General features: G+C 42.2%; 1 protein-coding gene across 1 annotated transcript in view; it reads right to left on the bottom strand.

The window, feature by feature from the left end:
* Window positions 1-5,541: 5,541 nt before the first annotated feature.
* Window positions 5,542-16,676, bottom strand: part of cse1l (CSE1 chromosome segregation 1-like (yeast)) — a 56,804-nt gene continuing 45,669 nt past the window's right edge. Inside the window, exons 24-25 of the mRNA XM_086005398.1 lie at window positions 7,793-8,024; window positions 5,542-5,955 (exon numbers count right to left, since the gene is read on the bottom strand). Of these exons, the coding sequence (XP_085861524.1) occupies window positions 5,866-5,955; window positions 7,793-8,024 (322 nt within the window). The 3' untranslated portion in view covers window positions 5,542-5,865. The remainder of the gene's footprint in view (window positions 5,956-7,792; window positions 8,025-16,676) is intronic.

Genomic DNA, 16,676 nt, shown 5'->3' with positions numbered 1-16,676 from the left:
CCTGCTCTACATGGTCCATGTCTTTGAGACATACATCAGCCAGATTCACACAAGCAATGAAGGAGCCACTCATTCAGTCTGAGGTCACATACACTACTCACTCAGATTGTTTTCACTCTCGTCTGAGTTTACTCACTCACTCCTTCTGGGGCCCACTCGGTCTGAGGTCATTCACACAGACACTCACTCATGCATGGCATTTGATTTACTCAAGTCAACATAAACCAGAAAAAAACTTGCATTCAAATAGCACTTTATCAGAGCCGCAGAAAGACCAAAGGTGCTTTACAGTCAACAGATTGCTTTTCAATTCCAATCATTGTTGTCACGAAGGCAAACAAGGCTGTCAAATTGTACACAGCAAGGTTGCTTAGCAGGAAATGAATGAGTAACGAGAGAGTTTGTTTTTGGTGGTCTGGGTTGAGGGAAGTTTATTGGCCAAGACACTTCTTCTTAAAACAGTGCCATGTGATCTTTTATCTGAGCTGGCAGATGTTGGTTTAATATCTAACCTGAAAGACAGCACCTCCAACAATGCAGCATTCCCTCAGTACCATAACATAACCTGATATACTTGTCCTATTGGTAATGCTCCATTTGTGCTTGTTTTACGCCAGTTTTTATATTCTAGCGTAGGTTATTGAGCTTTGCTGGTTGGCAAAATCGGTGCAGAAACTGGCATAAATTCTGGTGTAATTTGTGTGTACGGACGATCCAGGAAATGCCATCTCATTTAGTCGCTGCTTATGATCACTAGCGCATGAATTGTCATCCAGGGTCTTAATTGGTTTAAATATCAGAATAATTCCATAGGCATAAGGTTAGACATTATGCTAAAAATTAGTATGGCACTAAAAAAATGACAGAAGTTTCACCTTTTCTGATCTAGTTACTAGATAATTATCACCACAACCAGGCACACCCACTGCATATGAGGGAGTGGGACAATCTACATGTTGCCGTGGCTACTTCAAGTACCAATGAATCATTGGTCAGCTGGAGGAAAATTCTGTGTCTGCATTCTTGTTTTTCCCTCACAAATAAAATAGGATCATTGCAATTGGGATGCATCCTAAGTTGCTGGAAAATACAATGGCCTTCTGTCCTTTTGGTACCTGGAGTCCTAGTGAGTGCCAGCTTTAACTTGAACACAATCCTTTGGGACCGCACTGAGAAAATCAGTTTGGTCTTTCTTAAGTGACAGCAAAATCCCAATGCGTGTTAACCTTGTGTGTAAGACATCCAAAAGATTTTTCTTAATAGTTTATTGAACTTAAGCACGCGATGGAAGGGTTTTCTACAGCCCATGTGTGAGATCTAGGAGCAAGCAAAACATGAAATGGTTGTAAGAAGGGCTCTCGTCATTGAGTACCTCAGCATCACAGTGCATACATCTCTACTAAAACCCTTCAAATGACAACCTCAATGAAGCAGCTGGTGTTGACTCACAGTGATAAGTATCATTGGACTTGGACATTGAGAGCATCAAGGTGGCTGGAACATTGCAAGTTGCCCTGTGTAGGTCCTTCCAGCATATTGAAGGCTGATGTCCATTATATAGCTGATGAAGAAACTCTGAGACTTGGGATGATAGCTGTTGGAAGGCATTACCTGGAGGGCAAGTATGAAAACACATTTTTATATATACAGCACTTGGTACTGAGGTTAAAGAGATGCAATCAACTGCTACTGAAGCTCTGCATTGCAAATGGTGGAATCACCATTCAGTATGGGGTGTGTCTATGCTGCTGTTAGGAGGATGATGACAATGCATTCACACATTTCATAAGTTATGCTGGTCACCATGCAACTCCCAAGGAACACCTGGTATATACGGTCGGTGTAGAGAGGGCTCAAATTTGTTCTCATTAGTCGTTACCAATGAGCGACGACATTCCTTCGGAAAGATTGGCGGGGGTCTGATTGGAGTTGATGTGGCGCCAAGATGACATCCCTGACAATGGAAGTTGAGAACCAAGTCAATTGTCTTTGGCAGACTCTGCAATCCTATATTTGAGCTGGACAGGTCTGCACGATCCCGGAGCACAATTAATGATTGATCAGTGAGCCTGGAGGAGAAAGAGAAGTCATTAGGAACTGGAATTTAACTCAACTCCGGATAATCCTGTAAGAAAATATCCTAATATGTAGGGTGGGTCCTGTCTGAACAAGCAGCAGGAAGCTAACTAGTTCTCTGTGCTGCTAAGCTTCAGAGATTTAGCTGGCCAAACTCCAGCAGTACCCCTGTACACCTAAGCCTTGGCTCTAGCCACCTGCGCCTAAATGAAGGTAAGTGGGTTATGTCTCTATAGGGTAACAGTTTACACTTAGAATCAGGTAAACTGATACTCTACCTGTGTGATTTAGAGACTCTTAAATGTGGTGCACGTCACCCAGCTGACCCAAGAAATTATATTCTAGCACAATCTCTAAGTGGATTTAGTAGGTGTACGCACTCCAATATAAAAGGATGTAGCTGTCCCAATAGCTCTTAACGAAAGCCTATCTCTGATCCATACAGACCAGGAAGGCCCCCTATCAATGATTCCCCTATCAATGCTGAGCTCGCTATCAGCCAGAGCAGCAGCATGGGTGCTACAATTGACTCCAGTGCTTCCGAGTTAACGATGGGATAAATGTACCTACTCCTGATTACTTGTCATCCCTGTTAAAAGTGTTGACTATGTGGATACCCAGCATGGGCAGCATTGAGTTTGCCTTTAATATCCTTAAGTCAGATAATCTGCCAACATTCACCGTCAATGTTCAGGTGAATAATGACTGGGGGACAAAAAAAATTGATGTTTTTATGCATGTTTATGGAACATGAGATTTAAGGTAAACTGCTAGTTGGTTTAGACAAAGTCACTGTTAACTAGTGTTAAGGAAAAAATTATTTTCAGTTATAACTTCTACTTCAGTCCACTGTACATTAGTGTCTCTCAGGTCAGCAACCTATTAAAACTAATCAGAGAACATTATGCCTGTCCTGTAACCTGCCACCTGCTTCTAAAGTACAACTCACAATCAAGAGGACATCAGTCTGTTAGCTGCAGCTTTTTTATATATGCACAGCTCATCAAATATGCTAAGGAGCTATCAACACTTCACCAATCTCCCTGTTGGTGTGTCATACTGAGCACGGCAAGCTCTTTCCCAGAGATGAAATTTGGTAAAGTAGTGGACTAATAAAGGTTATTCAAATTTTACAGAACTTCAACTATCTCAACAACCTAAAGTTGGCCCATGTAGCAGCTAGTACACTAATGATGGAAATCTTGTAACAGAAGCAGAACACCATCCTGCTTCAAATAAAATGTCTTCCCTTCCCATTCCATTAAGATTTTGACAGGCCAACATGTTGCAAATTTAAAATAGCTAGTGGCATCTCTCAGAGACACTCCTGTTACTAAGCCTTTGAAGCCCAAATGGCTGTTTTATTTGTAGGTTCCAGACAGGAGAATGGTTTCCATCTCAACAATTGTTAAAATATGTAAGCTTACAGACATAGTCAGCATCTCTATAGTTGAGCTTGTTCTAAATAATGTTTGAAACTGTGAGAAGTTACTTATTCAGTGAGAAATTAACATTTGAAATGAGGGTATGTGAATTTCTGCTGAATGTTATAATTAGTAGGCTGGGGTTAACATTTTTAGATTGGGCAGTGGGGCTGTCTTGGTATGCCAAACTTTCATTAACCAGAAAACCATGGAATGTAACCATCTACTGAATGCAAGGCAGAAATGACTGTCACATAGACCCTGATGGTGCTGTTAAGTCCTATGTTCAGGAGGTCCTGAAAGTCGTTGAAAACAAGATAATCAAACCCTAGTTCTTACACTAGAGTAATGTACCACTGCAATAGGATATAGCTTACTTTGAAATGGAAAGGTCAGAGGAAACAGTGGTGATCTGGATGAACTGTACAGTCCTTGGAACCTGTCTGCCCGGCTAGTAATAATTCTGATAATCTGTTTAATAGGCCAGGCTGGGGCTAGGTCCAGGGCCTATCGCCATTTCTGGATTGAGATCTATCCTGTTGGTCCATGGAAAGGGACATTTACAACAATTCTTACAGCTAGGTATGCGGAGTTAAAACACAAATTTTATAAACCAGACACCAAAGATGAGTGGAGGAATAGACCAATACCAAAGCCCAAAAAACAAAGCCAATGACTAAAATGACTCAATGAAAGTATAAAACAAAGTTTCTAACACTCAGAGTTATCTCAACTGTTTACGACTAAACTTGCATCTATTTCCAGTGAATAAACCAGCAACTGGAAAACAAACATTTTGGAATGTACTGACACAAAGAATGCTGCTGACGATTAAAATAACCAAGAATGCAATACAGAACAAGGCAATACGTACAACGGAGAGGGGAAAGATCACAATTGCTTATCGCCAAGTGATCTTTATCCTATTTTTACATTGCCATTGAACAAATGAGAACTATTCCAATACTGATCAGCAATGTTCCTCAGAATTGTTTTTCCCCGTACGCATCCCCATGGCTGCAGCTTGTGAGTGGCCTGCGCGGGACCTCCCGATTGATGTCGGCCCATGCACATTAGCAGGAACATTGCTGATCAGCATGATTCCCCATTTATGAAGGTCCAAGAGGCGGCTTTATCATAACATAAGAATTGCCAGGCAAAAAAAAGACCAAGGTCCATTTAGTTTGCCTTCTACCACCTTGGTAATTACATGATACAATAATGGAGTTGTCGACTAATCATAGCAATCAAACTCCATCAATTAGTCTACAACAGACCCAGACATGACGTGAGGAAAACTCCAGTGGTCTAAAGTCACCTGTACCTCCCAAGCATACTACACTCACCATGCCATGTCTCAAATTACTCATATACTGTATCCCAAAATGTTATTTTCGGAAAGAAATCTAATTCGCATTCGAATCAAGGAGCCTGTCCCATAGATTGATCACGAGCTCATTGAAATATTGTTTCCGCAGATTAATTTTGAATTTATCCCCCTTTGAGTACATGCCGTGCCCTCTTGTTCAACTGTCTGGACAAGGTGAAATACCATGTCTTGGTCTACATAATCTAGTCCCTTTAGAATCCCAAAAGCAGCAATTATATCACCTCTCAACCTTCTCTTTTCCAGTGAGAACATGCCCAATTTACACAATCGCTCCTCATAATCCAATCCCTCTATCCCTGATGTAAATTTATTTGAAGATCTCTAACAATGAGCGGATACATCAGTACTTCAAGATAATACACCACAGAATGGTAGGGTGTAGGTTTGTAAGTTCATGATACTGGTCAGGCCACTAAGGTTGAAGAATGCTTTCTGATCCTCCCTGTTTGGGGAAGCTCCCAGCCTCCAGCACATCAGCATAGGCCTGTAACAGGAAGCCACCATATGAGGAATTATGGACACAAATCTGCATCCTACCATTCTGTGGCATCTTGTGCTGTCTGGACACCAGTCATCTACTTGCTCCTCACAACTGGAAAATGTGTTATGTAAGAAATCTGAAAGGGAAAAACGATGGAAGCAAACCACAAGTTTTTAATATTTTCCATTTTATTTTACACCAGAGTAACTGTACACGGCAATGCATCTGTAGGTGCTTTATCCTTTCACATTTTAGCACAGTCAGATTGTTAAGAAGCCATAAATAAAGACAGAAAGGTTGATAGAAAGAGATCACAAGCATTAAGCCTACACAGGACCAAAATGCATTTGGTCAGAAGTCATCATAATCATCGCTAGCCAGTACTACTCCCTCAGGTTTATCCCTACTGCATATGCAATCAAATGACGTTCACTGTGCAAGCACCCATGGCAAAAAGCCTTTAAAAAGAGTGTCTTTAGTTAACCATAACAGGTTCACGCCAGTTGCACGTTTGCAGCCTGAAGGTAGCTTTGCAGATACTGTAAAGCCTCTGCATTCAAACTTGTGCTGATCATCGATGGCACCTGTGGGAGAAAAGTATTACACCGTGAATTATCTTATTATGGTAGATTAAATCAATGAATGCAAAAGTAGTTCAAGTTAATGCACTTAATGATAAGCTCATATGGTTTATTGCACTTCGGACCCAATTATCATCATTCTCTTAGCCCAAATACATATTTCTCTTCTCAGGAACCAATTCAATTAACTTCTGGATGTTTCAACCAAGACAGTATTTTCGACACAACACAGCACTGAAGTATGAAATCATCCCTTAATGAATGGCTTCTTTAACTTGAAATCGTGTGACAATTACAGCACCTGATCAGTACCTCAGCTAAGACTGGGAATTCAACCTGAAACCTTCCTGGCTTTTAATCCTCCACTCACTGGTAAATTTATTGAGCCAATGGTGGAGTGACCATTGGTACCTGGACATAATACTCACATTTCTTGGTCTCCTCTACTTTGGTCCTCATTTCCTTAAACTCTAAACATTGCTCCTTTGAATTCTGTCATCAAAACTAGAACTGCACTTATGGTCTCTTGTGCATAACAACATTAAGTCAAGTTTTATTTCGAGGGGTCAATTAATTTCAACAAGCTTTTGTGCATTTGGTGAATCCTAGAGTAAACATGCATCAGTCCATGACAGCAAGCTACAACAAACTGCATTTGAGGCTGACTGTCTTATGCATGGCATGAGACCGAGGAATACAAGTCAGATCTTAGCTGCAGGGACCAAGACTCGTCGTTTCACTTCCTGAAATGGAATAATTAGGATCGAAGAATTGAAATATATAATTTCTCCACAGCTCCCACCCAACATGATAGAACCATATACCCACTCAAAACATTTTAAATTCATTAGACAAAATTGTGAACCCAGAAGGACATTTTATAAATATAACTTTCTTACATAAATACTATATTAGGCACTTTACAGCCTTCTGGACTCAACCGTGAGTTCAACAATTTCAGATCATAACCTCTGCCCCCATTTTTCCAGACAGCAGCTGTTGCTGAGGATTCTGTTATTCCCATTTACACCTCCTCTAGACCCATCTTTTGTTTCTTGACATGTCCCATTATCATCTCCTTTTGTCTTGCACCATTATCCCTTTGGTCGTTTAACCTCTCCTGGCTTCCACCCTATCACGGACCTTTCCTTTTGTTCTTTCCTCCCCTCCCTGCTACCCCAGCCTCTGTATTTGCTTAAAACCTGTTACATCGCTAACTTTTTCCAGTTCCGACAAAAGGTCATCGACCTGAAACATTAACTGTTTCTCTCTCCAGAGATGCTGCCTGACCTGCCGAGGATTTCCAGCATTTTCTGTTTTTATTTCAGATTTCCAGCAGCCGCAGTATTTTGCTTTTGTATAAATACTACAGTCCTTGATGGTTTGTTGAGTTTACCCAGTGAGTAGATTAGGTTCAATCCCTGGTTTGTGATGAGTTGGCCATTTTCAACCACGTTAGTGACAGGTGTTACAAGTAGCTGCATCAATTCTGAAGACTGAGGATAATCGTCCAGGATTAAGTTAGACTGTGATGCTCCCCATGGAAAAAACAGCTCACCAACAGAGAGGTCCATGAGACATCTGATATCCATGGAACCATGTCTCAGCAAGGAACAACACTTTCAGGAGGGGGGGCGGCGGGGGGGAGTAGAAAATTGAGAAACAGAATAAAGCACTTATGCAAAACAGTAAGTGAATCACCCATTTAAATGCCTCTGGATCTGCTGCTACAGAATGACAGCAAAAGCATCTTCCATATTCTTTTATAATTTGGATAAGTTTCATCTATTCTAACTTGGTTTTACCCAATTTCTTCTCAATGCACAATTCGAATACCTACCCTGCCTGGACATGCGGTGGAGAGCTTGTGAAGACACTGGGCCAGATGAACTCTTGGATTGCTCACTGTTGCACCAATGGGATCGTGTTCTTTCTTTCCTGCAAATGCCAGCTGGGAGAAAGCCGTCTGATAGCCTGGTGCATCTTCAATATCAATGAAATGTTCATCATCAGGAATGCTGTCATCTTCAGGCAATTCAAATAAACCAATAATAGCCTGGAGTAAAGGAGTCCTGTTTAAAGGGAACGGGTAGAGAGAATCAACACATTTAACTCTTGGTTAAATAATTACTAATAGCTAACAATACTATGAGCTGAACAACCATGAACTATAGCATTTAAGTATATGAAAAGGAAAATAATTGGGTATGAAAGGGAGGGTAGAAAATTGAGAAACAGAATAAAGCAAAACAGTAAGTGAATCATGTGTTTAAATGCCTCGGGCCCTGCTGCTACAGAATGACAACAAAAGCATCTTCCATATTCTTTTATAATTTGGATGGTTAAGGGAACCAAAGCAAGGGCTCCTTGGATGACGAGGGAAATAGAGAAGATGATGAAACAAAAAAAAGAGGGTGTATGATGCATGTCAGGTGAATTCTTCAAGGGAGAACCAGGCCAAATACAATTAAGTTGAGAGGGGATGTGAAGATGAAAATAAGATTGACAAATAAAGAATATGAGAACAGAATGGCAGTTAACATAAAAGGGAACCCAAAAGGGCCTTTTAAGGACAGAAAACAGCAAGTTGTGGTAAATGGATGTTTTTCAGACTGGAGGATGGTAGACAGTGGTGTTCCCCAAGGGTCAGTGCTGGGGCCACAGCTTTTTTTGATACATAAATAAATCCTGGATATTGGAATAGAGTAGAATTTCTAAATTTGCTGATGACACCAAACTTGGGGGTGTGGCAAACAGTGATGATACCAATCGACTGCAAAAGGACATAGAAAGGCTAGCAGAATGGGCAGACAAGTGGCAGATGGAATTTAATACAGAGAAGTGTGAGGTGATGCATTTTGGCAGAAGGAACAGGGAGAGCCAATAACCACTTAATGGCACAGTTTTTTTTTTTAAAAAGAGTGTGCAGGGACAGAGGGACCTGGGAGTTAATGTGCATAGGTCTCTGAAGGTGGCAGGACATATTGAGAGAGTGGTTAACAAAGCGTATGGGATCTTGGGCTTCATAAATAGATGTATTGAGTACAAAAGTAGAGAAGTTATGCTGAACCTTTATAAAGTGCTGGTTAGGCCACAACTGGAGTATTGCGTCCAGTTCTAGTCACCACACTTTAGGAAGGATGTGAAGGCCCTTGAGAGGGTGCAGAGGAAATTGGTTCTGGGATGGGGGATCTTAGCTACAAGGACAGGTTGGAGAAGCTGGATTTGTTTTCATTAGAGCAAAGGAGGTTGAGGGGTGATTTGATAGAGGTGTACAACATTATGATGGGTTTGAATAGGCTAGACGGGGAAAGGCTGTTCCCACTAGTTGATGGTACAAGGACTAGGGGACACAGATTTAAGGTTTTCGACAAGAGATACAGGGGGTTGTGAGGAAAAACTTTTTTACGTAGCGAGTGGTGGTGACCTGAAATTCGCTACCGACGGAAGTGGTGGAAGCGGATGCACTCAATGCTTTCAAGGGGAGACTGGATAGGCACTTGAGGGAAATAAACTTGCAGGGCTATGGGGATAGAGCGGGGGAATGGGACTGACTGGATTGCTCTACAGAGAGCCGGCACAGACTCAATGGGCCAAATGTCCTCCTTCTGTGCCGTTATGACGCTATGAAAGGGGAAAGGAAATGGGATTACAGTAGATTGCTCCACCCTGCATCCCTTGACCTCCAAGTGTGGGAAAATTACACCCACAAGTCCTTGTTTTACTACTCAATAGCACACGGTATTGGGGGAATAACAGAGTTGCAAAGATTGATAGGTCTATCAAAATCTCAGCCACTTGAGATTAGTCTAGTTTTGAGTTTACAGGATTAGTCAGGAGAGATTCATTAATGCAATACAAAAACTATGGAGAACAAATACTAATTCTACCACTGAAATCAGTCTACAGTTACATTTTACTGTGTCTGACACCAAGGCACAAAGAATCTGCATCAAAAAAGTTGATAACATTTCAATTTAACTGATGAGACTTCTCGTTAGGAAACTAGTGAAGAACTTGTTGAATTATCATCTGTCTTGCCCCATTAAACACTTCCCAATAACAAACACACAGGCCACTTACTCCGTTCCTTCCTCACATAGGTGACCTTCCTGAAACAGGAGTGCTCCTAAGACCATCCCAGCAGTGCAGGAGCCTGGGTAGTCTACCTTCCTCTGATCCCCGCAAAAAGTAATTTTGGTCTTAATACTAAGTTAAAATGGAAATCTGGTACGTTTGGGAGGCTGGTTGGCACAGAATGCACTTATACAGGGTGTTTCATTTGGAAATTAAGAAAGAGTGGGAATTTCTGCTAAGTATTGGGTAAGTAGAAGCTGTAAATAGTGAAATTTAGTTGAACATTTTGATTTAAACCTGGAACTTTAAAAATAGTAGTTAACAAAAGCTACCTGCCAGTGGCAGTTAACTGTCAGTCAGCTGTAAGTGATTGTCTTGAATAGGTGCTAATCACAGGGAGCAGGGGAGCGGAATCAACACTTGTAAATTGGGTGAGGCTCCTCGAGTATAAAGGTAAACAGTTCTGCAGAGCACTTAAACGGAGTGCACTTAAACAGAGTGTTTCATTTGGGAATTTGGAGAAGAGGGGGGAAGGAGTTGCTGCTTTTTGCCTACATTACTTGTAGTGCTTTGTGTTACATGTGGATATTTAATTTCATTACCCATAACTTAATCTAGATCAATTAAGTAGTCAAGAAACTAAACTGTAAACTAAGTTAATTAAATACAAATTTAATTAACTAGAACAAGGTAATATAGGGATGGCAGTGCAGGTGGTGTGCCTCAACTGCAGCATGTGGGAGTTTGTGGAGAGCATTATGATCCCAGGCAACCACGTTTGCAGTAAATTTGCCTGCATCTTGAAGAACTTCAGCTCAGAGTTGTTGAGCTGGAGTCTGAGGTGCAGACATTGTGGGGCATCAGGGATGGGGAGAGTTACCTAGACTCTTTGATCAACGAGGCAGTCACACTCCTTAGGTTAGGTAGTAGTACAGGTCTGGTTAATGGTCAGGGAGAGGAGGGTGTGACTGCAACTCAGGCAGGTAAGGGGACCCCTGATGAAGTGCTGGAGCAGCATCGGCATTTGTCCTTATCCAACAGGTATGAGGTTCTTGCTGCCTGTGTGGATGAGGGAAAAGCCTGCAGGATGGATGAGCAAGCTGACCATAGCACCATGTGCAGGAGGCCATTCAAGTGGGGGGAGTGAAAGGGAATGCAGTTGTGGTAGGGGACAGTATAGTCAGAGGGAAACTACATTAAAAGGTATGATGGCAGACAAACAATGGCTAGCATTTAAAGAGTTAATACATAATTAACAACAAATATACATTCCTTTAAGGCACAAAAATCTCACAAGAGAAGTTAAAGATAGTATTAGATCAAAGGAAGAGGCTTATAATGTTGCCAAAAAGAGCATTAAGCCTGAGGATTGGGAGGATTTTAGAATTCAGCAAAGGAGGACCAAGATATTGATAAAGAAAGGGAAAATAGAATGAGAGTAAACTAGCGAGAGACATAAAACAGACTGTAAAAGATACAGATATGTAAAAAGAAAAAGATTAGCATAAGTAAATGTGGGTCCCTTACAGACTGAGACAGGAGAAATTATAATGGGGAATAAGGAAATGGCAGAGAAATTAAATAAATACTTTGTGTCTGTCTTCAAGGAAGACGATGCAAAAAACCTCCTGGAAATAAAAGTGGAGAACCAAGGGTCCAATGAGAATGAGGAACTGAAAGAAATTAGTATTCGTAAAAAAATAGTACTGGAGAAATTAGTGGGACTGAAAGCCGATAAATCCTCTGAACCTGATGGCCTACATCCTCGGGTTTTGAAAGAAGTGGCTATAGAGATAGTGGATGCATTGGTTGTCATCTTCCAAAATTCCATAGATTCTAGAACGGTTCTCACAGATTGGAAGGTGGCAAATGTAATCCCACTATTTAAGAAAGGAGGGAGACAGAAAACGGGGAAATACAGACCAGTTAGCCTGACACCAGTAGTAGGGAAAATGCTAGAATCTATTATTAAGGACGTGGCAACAGGGCACTTAGAAAATAATAATAGGATTGGGCAGAGTCAACATGGATTTATGAAAGAGAAACATGCAGGTACAGCAACATTTTAAGAAAGCAAATGGTATGTTGGCCTTTTATTACAAGAGGATTTGAGTACAAGAGTAAAGATGTCTTACTGGAATTATATAGGGCCCTGGTGAGACTGTATTGTGTAAGTTTTGGTCTCCTTGCCTAAGGAAGGATATCCTTGCTGTAGTGTCCGTGTGTAGATAAAGACACTGAAGACAGGAGTTGGTTCATAGGTATTTACTAAGCAAGTCTGGGGGGGGTCTAAAGGATATACACAATACACAGGCTTATATAGCCCAAGTGGCAATTACTGGCATTACGCACACCTGGGGCTCTTAAAGGCACATACACCACCATTGCTCTTAAAGGCACATACACCACAATTCCTCCCCTTCTAGCTAACTAGTACATCATATTTTAAGTAATTATTAATTAAATGTTATATGCAAAATAAGATACATTGCTGTATTAATTAATTATAAGTTAGTCTCTCAGGAGGCTTCCTGACTCGATCCGGATAACGCCTCGGGGGTGTAGTAGTTTCTGGTGGTGTAGTAGGTTCTTCTGGCAAGGCTGATTCGGCTTGAATGCCAGTGTCGGGTTCATCGGGTTCCAGTCTCACCGGATCGGAGGTAGATATGGGTATATCTACTTCATCGTTAGATGTATAGAGTGGTGGTGTAGGTTGTCCCTTTTCGGATGACTTGATGATTTGGTCAGCATGGCGTCTTATTATGCTTTCTCCGATGTCCACGGTATACATCAGTGGTCCTAGTCGTGTGCAGATAGTTCCAGGCTGCCATTTCTCGGTACGGTAGTCCCGGGCCAAAACCGGTTGGCCTATCTGGAAGGTCCTAGTTGGCTTTTCATTCATGCCCTGAAACTGCCGGTTCTCCACGTCCCTTCGGATGTTGGGCTTGACCAAATCCAGCCGGCATCTTAGGTTTCTATTGAAGAACATCATGGCGGGAGTTTGGTTAGTAACCATATGTGTTGCATTCCTATATGCAAATAAGAAGTTATCCACCTTGTGCTGAAGTTTTATGTCTTCATTACTCATGGCCTTTATGGCCTTCTTGAAGGTCTGGACAAACCTTTCAGCCAATCCATTGGTGGCGGGATGGTATGGGGCGGACGTGTAGTGCTTTACCCCATTGTTCTTTAAGAACTTTCTGAATTCTTCGGACACAAATTGCGGTCCATTATCAGAACATATCTGTTCCGGCAGCCCATTCCTGGCAAATATGGTCCTTAATACTGTGATGGTTTTTTCCGTGGTGGTGGAGGACATCTTTATTACCTCCGGCCACTTGGAGTGTGCATCAACTGCGATTAGAAACATTGAGTCCATAAATGGACCAGCAAAGTCGATGTGCACCCTTTGCCAGGGAGATGAGGGCCACTCCCATGGATGTAGAGGGGCTTGTGGTGGAGCGTTTTGGACCTTCTGGCATCCTAAGCAGCTCTTGGTCATTTCTTCGATGTCTCCATCGATACCTGGCCACCATACAAACGCCCTAGCTAGGTTCTTCATTTTCACTCCACCCAGATGCCCCTCGTGAAGCTCCTTTAGCACTTTATCCTGGAGTTTGGGTGGAATCACCACTCTGGATCCACACATCAAGGTTCCTCGGCACACTGACAGCTGTTCTCTTCTTTGCGAGAATGCTGGCAACAGTGGCTCGCCATGTGCTGGCCATCCCTTCACTGTTAAATCGTAGACCCGTGAGAGAGTAGGGTCATTTCTTGTCTCCCTTTCAATGGCAGAATTTGTCACCGGTAGACATTCCACTATGGTAGAGTGGAATATCTCTACTGGGTCTACTGTAGGTGCCTCTTCTATCGTTGGCAACGGTAGGCGCGATAAACCGTCAGCATTCCCATGCTGTTTTGACCCTTTGTATTCAATGTTGTATTGGTGTGCCCCTAGAAAAAGGGACCACCTCTGTAGTCTTTGTGCCGTCATAATGGGGACACCTTTTTTAGGGTTGAATATGGAGATGAGGGGTTGATGGTCAGTCAGCAAGGTAAATTTTTGTCCGTGTAGGTAATGGTTGAATTTCTTCACTCCCCATACCAGGCTGAGTGCTTCCCTGTCTATTTGGGCATAGTTACACTCAGCTGAGTTTAATGAGCGTGACGCAAAAGCTATCGGCCGTTCTGAGCCATCAGGGAATCTATGGGATAATACCGCTCCTATGCCGTAAGGGGATGCATCGCACGCCAGTCTGATTGGTAGTGATGGGTTGTAATGAGCCAAAACTTTCTCGGATGTGATTAAGTCTTTACATTTATGGAAGGCACGTTTACAGTCTTCGTTCCATTTCCAAATCACTCCTGTTTGTAGAAGATCATTAAGAGGGTGTAGAATAGTTGATAAGTTCGGTAAAAATTTATGATAGTAATTTATTAATCCCAGGAATGACCTTAATTGTGAAACATTTTCAGGTGCTGGGGCTTTTATAACTGCTTCAATTTTTTCAGGTGACTTATGCAACCCTTCCTTATTAATTATGTGGCCACAATATGATATCTGATTTTGGAAAAATTCGCACTTGGGGCGATTTGCTCGTAGGCCCCGTTCTTTCAGCCTAGTGAGCACCTGCTCCAAATTGGCAAGGTGCTCGTTGTCGTTTTCTCCTGTTATAAGGATGTCGTCTAGGTAGCATTGAGTCCCCGGAATCCCTTGCAGGACTTGCTCCATAGCTCTTTGCCAGATAGCTGGAGCTGATGCTACTCCAAAAACCAGTCGATTGTACTGGTACAGGCCTTTGTGTGTGTTTATTGTGAGATACTTTTTAGAGCTCTCCTCAACCTCCATCTGTAGATATGCCTGTGCCAAGTCAATTTTTGTGAAACGTTTCCCTCCGGATAGTGAGGCGAAAATATCTTCTATCCTCGGAAGAGGATACTGTACCGTGTGAAGGACCGGGTTTACAGTCACCTTAAAGTCCCCACAGATGCGAATTTTTCTCTGTTCCTCAGAGTTATTTTTCAATGCTTTTTTCATGACTGGAACGATGGGTGTTGCCCATTCGCTCCAATCTACTTTGGATAATACGCCTGCCTTTTCCAAATTCTCCAGCTCTGCCTCAACTGCTGGACGTATTGCGTATGGCACCGGTCTTGCCTTAAAAAATTTGGGAATTGCTGCATCTTCCACTTTTATTGAGGCGGTGATGCCTTTCAAGGTTCCTAGTTTCTCTTGAAACACTTCTTTGGCGTTGGCCAAGATGTCTTTTAATCGTTCAGGTATGATGTCATCATTGTTTTTTTCCTTACTGGTCACCGTCAGTGCCTGAATGGAGTGCCAGTCTAAACGTATCTTCCTTATCCATTCACGTCCTAACAACGGTGGACCACCATCTTGTAGAATGTATAAATACAACTTTTGTATTTCTTTGCCGTTGTATACCACAGGCACCCTTATTTTTCCTTTGGGGTAGACTTTCTGCCCCGTATATGTTTTTAAGATAATGGATGTGTCTTTTAGAAGTATATGCGAAAATAGCCTCTCGTAATCTCGTCGATTTATCACGGTTAGAGCTGATCCTGTATCTAGCTCCATTTTAACTGGGGACCCTGCTATTGTGAGGGTAACCCAAATGGTTTGGTAATCTTCATTGGCAATTACATTGTGTAATTTGAGAGAGCTTAGTCTCTTGTTCCCAGAGTCGCTATCGCTCTTCTGGTCTTTGGAGCTACTGTCCGTCATCATTTGTACCTTTCTGTGCTTTTCCTTATTGATTCTTTTCCCGTTAGTGGATTTTTTATTTTCAGATCGGCATACACGTGGAATGTGTCCTATCTTTCCGCATCGCTTGCATGCTTTTTCTTTGAACCAGCAATCCCTCTGGTCATGGTTGGATCTGCCGCATCGATAACATTTCTTGAAACCCCGTGTCATTTCATGGGTGCCGAAGTCCTGTGGCCTTTGCTTTATCTTTGCCACTCCTATTGCACTGAAAGCCTTGTCCAGTGTTAAATCTTTTCTAGAAGATACCTTCTTTTGTGTTTCTACACTTAGGGGATCGCAGATGAATTTGTCTTGCAGAGAATCTGCCAGTCCTGCCTCGAATTGGCAGTGTAGGGTATCAACAATCTCTTCAAAATTCTTGTCCATCGGTTCGGCTGGAGTGATTAAGTTGCGTAACAGCTTGTATGTTTCTGCGCCCATTAGATCCAGAAGAACTGAAGCTTTTTTTTCATCTTCTATTCCATTTGCGGTGCAAAACACCTCCACTCTTTCTACATATGTGGTCCAATCCTCTATCTTGTTATCAAAAACATCAATATTGCCAAAGTTAGGCTCTGTTTCGTTATCAAAAGCATCAATATTGCCAGACTTAGGCATTTCAAAAAAAAGATATGGCGCTTCCCGCGCTTTTTTTCTCTCTGTAGCAACGATATGGCGCTTCCCGCGCTTCCCCGCCGCTGCTACCGATAACAACGCTGTTTTACTGTGGTTTCCGTTTATTCACTGTTGGAGACTCGTTCCCGACGGAGGTCTAAATGCTGACCTGCCTGCCGCGCCGGCCGTCTCCCGAGTGCACCCTCCCAGTCCGTTATTGCTTGCCTCCGATTTCGCTGCTTGTCTCAGCTGTGGAGCCCGCCGCTGG

Source organism: Somniosus microcephalus, chromosome 13 (assembly GCF_052327205.1).
Source record: "Somniosus microcephalus isolate GS21.2 chromosome 13, FLI_Smic_1.0, whole genome shotgun sequence".
Classification (NCBI taxonomy): Eukaryota; Metazoa; Chordata; class Chondrichthyes; order Squaliformes; family Somniosidae; genus Somniosus; species Somniosus microcephalus.
Note: the sequence above shows the minus strand (reverse complement) of the source record. Positions and strands in the feature narration are given on the sequence as shown.